This window comes from Bos javanicus, chromosome 19 (genome assembly GCF_032452875.1).
Source record: "Bos javanicus breed banteng chromosome 19, ARS-OSU_banteng_1.0, whole genome shotgun sequence".
NCBI lineage: Eukaryota > Metazoa > Chordata > Mammalia > Artiodactyla > Bovidae > Bos > Bos javanicus.
Window position 1 is genome coordinate 53,163,865 of NC_083886.1, and position 10,038 is coordinate 53,173,902.

The 10,038-nt window shown below is 59.1% G+C and overlaps 1 protein-coding gene across 1 annotated transcript; it reads right to left on the reverse strand.

The window, feature by feature from the left end:
* Positions 1 to 817: 817 nt before the first annotated feature.
* CHMP6 (charged multivesicular body protein 6) lies at positions 818 to 8,165 on the reverse strand. Its single transcript, XM_061392624.1, has 8 exons — positions 8,021 to 8,165; positions 5,480 to 5,589; positions 5,253 to 5,340; positions 4,624 to 4,710; positions 3,711 to 3,776; positions 3,411 to 3,491; positions 2,365 to 2,419; positions 818 to 1,728 (listed from the first exon to the last, which is right to left on the reverse strand). The coding sequence occupies exons 1-8, from the start codon at positions 8,081 to 8,083 to the stop codon at positions 1,673 to 1,675; spliced, it is 606 nt and encodes a 201-aa protein (XP_061248608.1). The 5' UTR covers positions 8,084 to 8,165; the 3' UTR covers positions 818 to 1,672.
* Positions 8,166 to 10,038: the final 1,873 nt, after the last annotated feature.

The window sequence follows — 10,038 nt, forward strand, 5'->3', positions numbered from 1 at the left end:
GGCCTGGGACCCACTGCTGCAGAGGGGACAGGTCACTGGGGGCAGGAGGGGCAGGGTCTGCTTCCTTTCTCTATCAGAACTGTCCGCAGGATCCCCACGGTTCCAAAACCAAGTGGGCGGGGCCCAACAGACAGACTGGCACTGGCCAAACCAGTTTCTGGCAAAATCCTGAAACTGGCTGGCAGAGAGCCCCCTCCTGGCTGAGGCAGGCATTGCACCTGGTAAGCATGCTTTCACATGAAGACTGTCCCCTCAAAACCGGGGTCTCTAGCTCCTCTTGAAGAACCCCAGACCTGGCAACTTGTCTTCATCCTACTGTGCCCTCTGAGTGGAGGGCATGGAGGTCCCCTGAGGTAGAACACCCACCTCTCCCTCCTTGCTGTTGCCTGCTTGCTCCCTGGGGCATCTGGCCTCCCACCCTAGACACAAGACTCTAACCCAGACCCCCTCACCCTGGAGACACTAAACTGCACAACCTCCCGGCCACCTGCCATGGGAGGGACACGAAGGGTCTCTCCCCTTGAAAGAAGAGAAACCACTAGCATCCCTTTTAAGGGAGGAAGGGCCAGAGTACCACCCTGCACCTTGCTGCGGAGGTGACTGCCAGAGCCCAGAGCCCTGGCCTGCTTTCCACCCACAGCTGGGCAGGGCTAGAACCGCACCAGCTCCTGAGTCCCCAGGCCCCGCGTGGCACTGACCAACCAAGTGTCCTGAAGTATCCCGGGAGGGTCAAGGGGCCATGTGCCAGGACCAGAGACAGGAGCCACAATAACTCCTCCAGGCCCTTCCACAGACCCCAGTCCACGAGACGGCAGGCTGTATGGGCATCAGCTTTAATATGGGGCTGGCCTGTCTGGGGGCTAGGAGGGTCCACTTTGTTTTCTTGTTGGGAGCGAAATCTCAGTGAGATTGTCTTAATTCCAAAACGAATCGTGAATTAGGGAAGGCATTTCCATCCTTCCCAGTCTCTGCTTGGCTGCTGACAGCTCGGGAAGCCTTGGCTGGACCTGCTGGCCATCCTGGAATGTCCGTCCTGGCAGGACTGGGCCTCGGTGTAAGGCCCCAGAGAGGGGGGTGCGGGCAGAGCTCCGAGAGTCAGCAATCCAGCAGGCATGTGCCCCTCCTGATCCACCACCCCCAAACGCCAACACACAAGCAGAGAGGTTTACACCCCCAAATCTGCATGGAAAGTAGGCATATCAGGGAGCCAGACCGAGCCAAGGATCCCTTAGCCAAAGCCCTCGTGAGCTAATGAGAGCAGCAGGAAGAAGGGGAAGGGTGGGGCGGGGTCTGAGGTGCCTTGAACGGAAGACAGCGCTGTGGAGACACTGGCTTGTGGAGCCTCACGATCCGGGTCGGGCGGTGTGACCAGCACCAGGAGCGTCGAGCCTGGCCGTGGCCTGTGGGAAGCACAGCTTCAGAAGCTGCGTTTGGCTGGAGGATATGAATGTTGCCATTTAATCCAGAAATGAGAGCAGGACAGCAGGGCCAGGGCAACGCTCCGCAGAGTCAACCCGACTGGGAGCCCTGTGTGTGCTGCGCCGCTCCGTCAGCACCTGGCCTGCCTGGCCTGGCGCCCGCCTCCTGGGAGCCCGGTCAGGGCTGGCCACGCACCCAAACTGCGGGCCCCAGTCCTCCGAAGTCCCCGAGAGTCCCATGCGAGAGGGCCGCATTACGAGGCTGCCACCAGTTCTGCCTGCCTGGGCCTGGCTTTGACGGGGACTTTCTCTGTGGAGGAAACAGAGAGATGTCTGTGGCGTACAGAACACCCCACAGGCAGGAACTTCCCGAAAAGGACAAGAGGCGGCAAGGAGCCAGTTCAGGGCTCGGTGCTCTGGGAGGAACGGGTGCAGCTCCAGGGAAGGCGAGGCATACACAGAAGCCGGGGGGCTGGCAGAGAGCAGGCACTGGGCGCGGGCACTCGGGACAGCGCAGCGGCAGGCGTGCACCCTCCCACGGACCCCAGAGGGAGGCCAAGGAGCAGCGAGCCGAAGAGGAATCACGAAGGCGGATTTCTGAAGGCGCTAGCGATGCCCCAGGGAAGGTCGTCCCAGTGATGAATCAAGGACGCTGGTCCTGGGCTGGACCCGGAAGAGCCCGCACAGCTAAATGTGCCCTTTCCGGATGCTTTGGGACTCGCCTCTCTGAATGGGGTTTGGCTTTTATGAGGCTACCCAAACCCCTCAGAGGTTTGGGCCCAACCCCAGGGCGAGGCTGCACTCTGCATGAGGTGGTGCCATCGAGCACCCAGCAGGGAGGTGGGACCTGAACCTCACCAAGGAGGAAGGGCAGGGCCCAGCGGCCGGGAGATCATGATTTGCTCTAGGAGGCACCGTTCTCCAAAGGACATAACAAGGCGGGTACCTGGGATCTTCTCAGGAAGGGGCTCTGAAGGAACCGCTGGCAGCTCTATCTGTTCCTGCGGGAGACAGAGGGTAAAGGCCGTGAGACACTCCCGCCCCATCCTTGTCCCGGGAAGGACAGCATCCCGTCCACCTGGCTGCTCTCAGCGGAGTTTAGACGGCACGTGACGCCGCAGCACGCACACCCTTGGCTTCTGGCGTTTCTGTCACTTAGATCGGTGGCCACAAAAGGTGGCTGCTCCCAATGACCCGGACCCTGAGGGGTTCCCCGCCCAGAGTTCTGTTCTGAGTCTGGGCTGAGGGCTTTGGAGCAGGCGCCCATGCAGGTCAGGGGCCACGGTGGTGCCCCAGCTTGGTGTGGTGGTGCCCGGGTTGGTTCCTGGGTACGGAACCACAGAGCACGGGTCTGCCTCTCGGGGCTCGGGAGGTGAGTCAGTGGGCAGGTGCACGTGGGGCCCCTCAGGCGGCGAGCAACAGCGCTCAGGACCTGCTTTCCTGTGGCCAATGGCCAGCGGGGTGGCAGGCTGGTGGGCACGGCGTGAATATGGCTCGCTGAGGCAGGGGCCCCCAGAGATGGAGACGTCCTCTGAGGGAGCAGACTCAGGGTCTGAAGAGACGGCTGACCAGTTAGAGGGCTCCAGGCCGACACGTGGCAGTGACAGCGAGAGACCCACCACAAGAGGGAAAGAGCACCCGTTTGATCTAAACCCCACCACTGCCCACTGGAGAGAAAGGGGCCGAGGGAGCTAGGCGAGCCAGCCTTTCGCCTGTGCACCGGGCTCACTCTCAGACTTGCCACAACTGGTGGGCAACCTGCAAAACGTTCTTTCCAGGCCAGTCCTGCCCTGTGGCCAGCCAGGCGATGGGGAGAAGGGGCTTCGGCTTAGAACAAATGCCAGCTGTCTTAGGGAATAAGTAAAACCAGCTGTAAAACCAGGGCTGTGGGCTCAAGAGAAACTCAAGGCAGGTGCTTGCGGAGGCCAGTGAGCAGAGGCCTCCTGGAGGCCCCTCCACCGGAGCCTGCGTCAGTCCCGGCGCTCCTGTTACCTGAGTGATGGCGTCCAGCTCCTCCAGGATGGCATCTTCATCCTCCTGAGTGAAGCTTCCTGCCAACAGCTCATCTATTTGCTGCAAAAGGAGGAGCAAAGGTGAAGAGCATGGCTGGGCCAGGGGTGGGGGTCGAGGTGCCCCCGCACGGAGGAAGGAGACAGCCCCGGCCCAAGGCTGCTCTCCCTTGAACGAAGGCAGGCAGCCCCGTGTGGCGTGGGAAGGCCTGGCCCTCACGGGCAGGGCTGGCCACCACACTCCCTGGCTGCCAGACAGCGGCCCCGACATGGCGACACGTACCCGCTGGTAGTCCACGGCCTCCTGCGTCTCGTCCAGTATCCGCTCCACCTCCTCTATGGACATCACCTGATTGGTTACAAGTTTTTGAGTCTTGTCAGTGAAGCATGTGACAGAACCCCCTTCGTGAAGCCCACCTGCACTGGCAGCTCACACAGCCTTGCCCCTCTGTTCTTGTTTAAAGGAAGCCACGCCAAGTGGGATATGGTTATTTATGTCCATAAGTAACAGCTTTGGTTATTTATGTCCCCGGTAGGGCCTGTCTACACAGGCATGGAGCTGTTAGACCAGTCTTTTCAGAAGCCTCAGCTGACCTTCTCAGACCCCTACTGGCCCTTCTCAGTGGACCTTCTGGCACCCAGATCAACCCTAGCAGTAGTAACAAATATAAAGTTTTCTCTGGCCACATGACTTGATTTGTTTTGGGTTCAAAGCAACACCTTTGCTTGACTGGTCCCCACACTGGACATTCAGAAAGGCAACGTAACCTCAGCTCTCTGCCCAGCCCCACCTACCATCCACTCATCGGGAACGAGATGAGGTGAGGCTGGGGCGTGGCCTCTCTGCACCTCACTTCTCCTTTCACCATCCACCTCTGTGCTGCTTCCTGAGACAGGGCTGTGTTCACCTCCTCCAGGGAGTCCTCTGATTAGTTCACCACACCCCTCCCCGACTCTGAAGAGGCTATCCCTCTGGTCATGCTTAGAATCTCTGGATCCAAGTTGTAGCTGGAGTCCCTATTCTCGGGTCAATATTCCTGAGCTTCTCTGTCTTACTAAATGGTCAGCCTCTCCTCGTAATGACTGACTTTCCCTCGTGCCCAACGGCCTGGGTGCAGCTGTGGCCTCAGGGACAAGCCCCCTCCTTGGTCCACTAGGCTCCCCCTCCTCTCTGCCCCCAGCCCGCCAAGACTTACCTGGTGCATCTTATTCAGACACTCATTTCCAATCTTCAGCCCCTCGATAACTTTCATTTCAATCTGGGTGAACTCAATACTCTGGACCTGAGGAGGAGACCTGTGTAGTCAGAGGCCCGCCTTCTCTGCCGCCTCACGCAGACCCATGATGGGAGTTAGGACCACACTGTCCCCAAGACTGACGGTCTCTGGCCTCCTCTTCCCTGTCCTTTCCTGGTGCCCTGACCACCAGCTGGGCGGGACTGAGAGGGCCTGGGAAGAATCTCTTATCAGACTGCTTTTAACAGCAAAACTGTTAGTAAATGAGCACAACCCGAGCGCTGTGCCCTGAACCCAGGTTGCCTGGGAGCCTCCTGCAGATCTTAACACCTCTTCAGTCACTGGGGCAGAACCGGCCCCCTATCCCCACCACCCAGAAGCGGCCTAGCCCCCCAACCACAATCCTGCAGCAGCCAAACTGCCCCAGACCCTTAAGAATATCAGGCTCCCAGTAAAGCTTCTCCTTTGCCTCCAGGCCTGACCCATTCCATAGCCTCTGGCTGAGGGTCCAGGAAAGGAAAATGGTGGGTTTCAGTTCTCTGAGGGGCCTCTGGCCTGCACTGCCCATACCCGACCCCCACTAGGCCTACCATGGTCTCCAGGCTGGTGATCTGGTTTTCTGTCTTGTCCAGGAGCTGCTCCCGGTATCGCTTCTTCTTGAGCAGCAGCTTGGCCCGTCTGCAAAGGGGACCCAGCAGTCACAGCCTTTGGATGTCCTGGCCCAGCACCGACCAGCCTCCCCGGCCTACCCCACGCCCTGCTCTAGGCTGACGGGGGATGGCTTTCTTCCCCCGCACACTGGCCCCACCCCACTCACTCCTTCCTGCCGTCACGCAGGAGCTGCCGGGCGATCTCCCGCTCCCGCTCCAGCTGCTGGGTGATCCTCTTCTGGTACTGCTTCAGCTTGTCCCGCTGCTGCTTCAGTTGCTGTTGGGAGAGCAGGCCTTGTGTTGGCACGGGCCCACGCAGCGCTAGACACTCGGTGGGCTACCTAGTGCCCAGGAGAGCAGGCACAGAGACTGCCAGGGACACCGTAGGGCCCCCCACAGGCCAGGCTGCCCCAGCTGCCACCCATGGAAGCGCATCCTCTGAAACAGAGCTCTCCATGGGGACCAGTTTGCCCTCCAGGGCACGTGGTGCACTCCCTGGAGACATTCCTGGCTGGCCCACTGGGGATGCCGCTGGCATCTAGGGGGTGGAGGCCCAGGATGAGGCTGGATATCCTACAAGCCCCCAGGATCCCCCCAACCCCAGACAGCAAGGAGTGTAAGCACTGGTCAGGGAGTGTGGCCACCACCTCCAAGGTGCAGGGACGACACAAAATCATTGGTGAGGGCCACCTGAGTGCCACCAGCCCAGTCCAGCAGTAGCTGGAGACGGGGCCTTCCCTTCCAGCTTCACCCACCCTGGGGATGTCAGCCATATGCCGTCAGCTCCACTACACGTGGGTGGACAACAGACAGCGCATTGAGGCAATGGGTTCACATGACTCCCGAAGCACCGGGCACCCTGGAGTCCTGTCCCAAAAAGGACGCAGGGCCATTTACACGCCTTAGCCTCTCCTTCCCTGTTTCAGGTCATTTACGTTTCTTCCAAATTCCGTCATTTCAGGTGACGGTGACGGTGAGCACCTGCAAGCGTGTGGCCCTTCTCCGATGGAAGATGACATCTTCAGGGTCGGTTACCAGGAGTGAGTTAAGTGAGTCAAGGGTGTGCACATCTTTTGGACTCAACACGGTGAGAAATTAGCCTCCGGCATGGACATGGTCTAAAGCGGCTGCTCCATAGCTCCCTTTTTAGAGGCCGTCTGTCCCAGTGCACTCTGTGGTTGGTGGCTCAGGGCAGCCACATGTCCTGTCCACGCTGACATGAGAGATGTCCGCTGACAATGAGACATCACCCCATAGCCAGCCTACCAGCCGGGCTCAACTCTGACTTGCTTCTCTTCCATAGGAGCTGAGCACCCACTCTGCAGGCGGCGGACAAAGTGTCAGGCAAGAGCCAGAGGGAGGCAGGTGTGGCCAGGCCGCCCCTTTGTAAAACAAGAAGTCTCAGCAGAAGGTCCCGGGGCAGCTCAAGGTTCCTCAGCTCAGCTTTTCATCCTCAGAAAACATCAGGCAATAGTTTGTTCTGTGGTGTGCCAACTGAGTTGTTCCTGTCAGGACCCCACCGATGTGTATCCTTGGCAACAGAAAGGAGAGCTTCCGGGGCTTCCTGCTCAGCCAGAGGCCCAGAAGCCCAGGATGGAGGCCAGCACACATTGGGGACCGGACCGCAACCACAATAAAAACCCAACGACAGCTGATCTTCTCCAGTGACAAACACGCCTCTTTTTCAAGGGGAACTTCAGTTAAAAGGTTTTATAACTTCTGGTTTCAGAAACCACAGTAAAACCACGCCCCCCCCCCCCCCCCCGCAAAAAACAAGCTGCCACTTGAGTTAGTTTCTTTCTTAGTACCAAAAAGTATGTACTTCCTGCAGAAGATTAGAAAAGAAAGCGAAGGTAGATTCCACTCACATTCTAGGTTCTCTCCTTCCTGACACACTTTTCTTAAAAAAATGGGTTATTCTCAACACGTCGTTTCACTTAACATACCACACGATTCTTTCCCTAGAAACTAACTTTCATATCAGTGCTCTCCAGAAAAAGACGCTGGAATCCACAGGTAGAAACAGAAACATCACCATCATCTGAAACTTTCGAGGGCCATGAGTGGCCTGGAGACAAGGGCAGCCCACAAGCTCGGGGCCAATGGCTCGTTCCTCAGGGGCCGCACAGATTCTAAGTTTGACAAGGACTGGGACAGGTGTTGAGTCCAGCCTGAGTCCTAAGCACACAGAACACGACCGTCCCACAATGAGCGCGTTTGCTTAGATCCCCAGTTCTGGGAGCAGCAATGAGGCCCCACTGCCAGATCATCCCCTCCCCACGACCTCCCACCTGAGTCGGCCACGCAGGCTCCGAGCCCGCACCGGGCCGGGGCTGGGGCTGGAGTTTAGAACCCCCACCTGCAGGCGCGGACTCGCCCACGGACAAGGTACAACCTCGAGACAGTACAACGAGGGCCCCGCCTCCCGAAGCACAGCTCAGCCACACCCGGACCACCTACACCCGCAGCGACAGGATTCGCTCAGACTCGCTGGGAACCGGGCCCGGACGTGCTCCCCAAGGGGAGCCCACTGCGCATCGCCCCAGACGGGCTCCGAGGCTGCAGCCCGGGCGTGAGGCTGGGCGGCCAGAGGGACTGGACCCCTTGGAGAAGCGGAGCGCAGCCTGCCGCCGCCCAGCCTCGGTTTCCCCGTACGGTCCGGGGGAATCCGGCCCGCGCCCACCCGCCTGCAGGGCCCGGCATCTCACCAGGATCGCCTTGTCCTGCTCCGTGACCCGGCTCTGTTTCTTACGGCCGAACAGGTTGCCCATGGCGGCCGGCCCGGCCCGTGCCCCGCCGCCCTGCCCGGTCGGACCCGTGCCCCGTGCCACACGGCCACCGTAGTCCGGGCCCAACCCACCCCGCTACGGCGGCCGCGCGGGACCTGGCGCCGCAGAACGCGGAACACGGCCGTCTGCGGACGGAAGCCCCGCCCAGATAAGGGGCTGGACCTGCAGTGGGCGGGGCTCAGGGACCCTGGCTTGTGCGGTTCAGGTGCATTTCCAGAAGGCCCCACCTGCTTGGTCTTCAAGACTAGAAGTTCCATCTCCCACTACGGTGGGAACCCTGCAGGGTGACCGCGTGGACCGTCTCCCAGGTCAGAGATCTTGTTCACAAATCACTGCCCCGCCGGCTCGGATGCACAAAACGCTGCATTTAGTGATGTTACAACCCTGATCTCTAGTGTCCACTGAACTGCCAACTAGGCAGCGTGCCCCACCGGTTCTGTCGTCCGGGCAGGTGGCCAGTCCGCAGGGGAGCCCATCTTCTGGTTCCGTGGTCCCGGAAGAAGCCTCCATGGGGCATCAGGGATATAGGTTGGGGTGCCACCCACACCTCCAGCCCTGGCTTCCACTCGTGTGTCTTGGCTGGCATGAGGGGTCACAGTACTCAGCCCGGTTTGGTCGCCCAGGCTGAGCCCGCAGCCAAGTCTGCATGGGCCCCACCAACTTTCTAGCAGTCCTGGGCAGGTGGGGTCATAAGATGAGGTGTCCCATGGCACATGCCCAGCGCTCACCCCTTTCTGTGAAATGAACTCCTTGATCAGAAGCCGAGTTGCATGGACACCACTAATGGCTTCCAAGTCCACAACAGTGCAGCTGGCAGAAGCCTCCTAGAGTGGGCGGAGACAAATCCATATCCAGAGTATCTATTCCAGCAGCAGTCCGTGGAGAGGGCTGTGTGGGGAGGAGTCAGCATCCCTTGCTTTCTGGATAGATGCGCTTTCTTGTCAGGGGAGTTCTTATCCCCCATCAGCTGGGCCATTCAGCTGGCGTCCCACAGAGCAGAGATGAGCCTTCCCTGCTGACTCTGCCTAAGTGCAGAGCCGGGGCAGGGGGAGGTTGTTAGGCAGCAGCAGTACCTGGCACAATGGTTCAGGCACTGGGGGGAGGTTTGCCAGGCATACTACATAGACCCCTTCATGAGGAACCCATTCTCCCTTCTGTTCAGTCCTGGAACTGGGCGAGAGGTCATGATTCTCCTCTAAGGTCCTTCCCATCAGATCTCTATCTCCCAGATCTGGCTCATTTCTTAATGATCCATTGAGGCTTTCTGAGACTGTCCAGCTTCTGCAGTTGGCCAGTGTTAAGGGCTCTCTGGAACCGTGCATTGTGACTACTGCATGGGTTTGCTGCCTTTTCCAGTGACCTGCCTATGCAAACTCTGAGCCTTGCGCCTCCTGGTTCTCAGGAGAAATCAGGGCCCCTGTTTTGACGGCAGCGCTTCTACTGTCTTCCCTGGCCTGCAGACTTTGGAGGACTTTTCAAGAGCCTGAGGTCCTCACTAAGGAATTTCTTGGGGCCTCTGTCCAGTGCCTGTGCCTTGAGGACACAAGGAGCTCAGTGAGTGAGTTGCACCTGATGAATTCATGTCAAGTTCTTATCTGTCCCAGCCCTTGGAGTCCTTCGTCTGTATTGTGCCAAGGGAGTCCTGGTATCTCAGCTAGGCCATACTAAGTCCAAGTACAGATGAAAGCTACAGTGTGGCCCAGAGTCTCAGGCACTCATATCCTGTCCAGCTCGCCCAGTGTTGGCTGCCATGTGCACCTGTGAGGTCTCCCCAAGACTCCAGTGTGAGTCAGCAATTTCTTGGAATTCTTGGGATGTGCCCCCACCTTCCCTGGAGTCAGCTGGGCTCTCACTGCAGTTATGGATCTGGAGGCAACATGGGGTTACTGGGTGGGGTCTTGAGGAGAATCAGTCTCCTCTCAGCAGGTCTCCCCCTA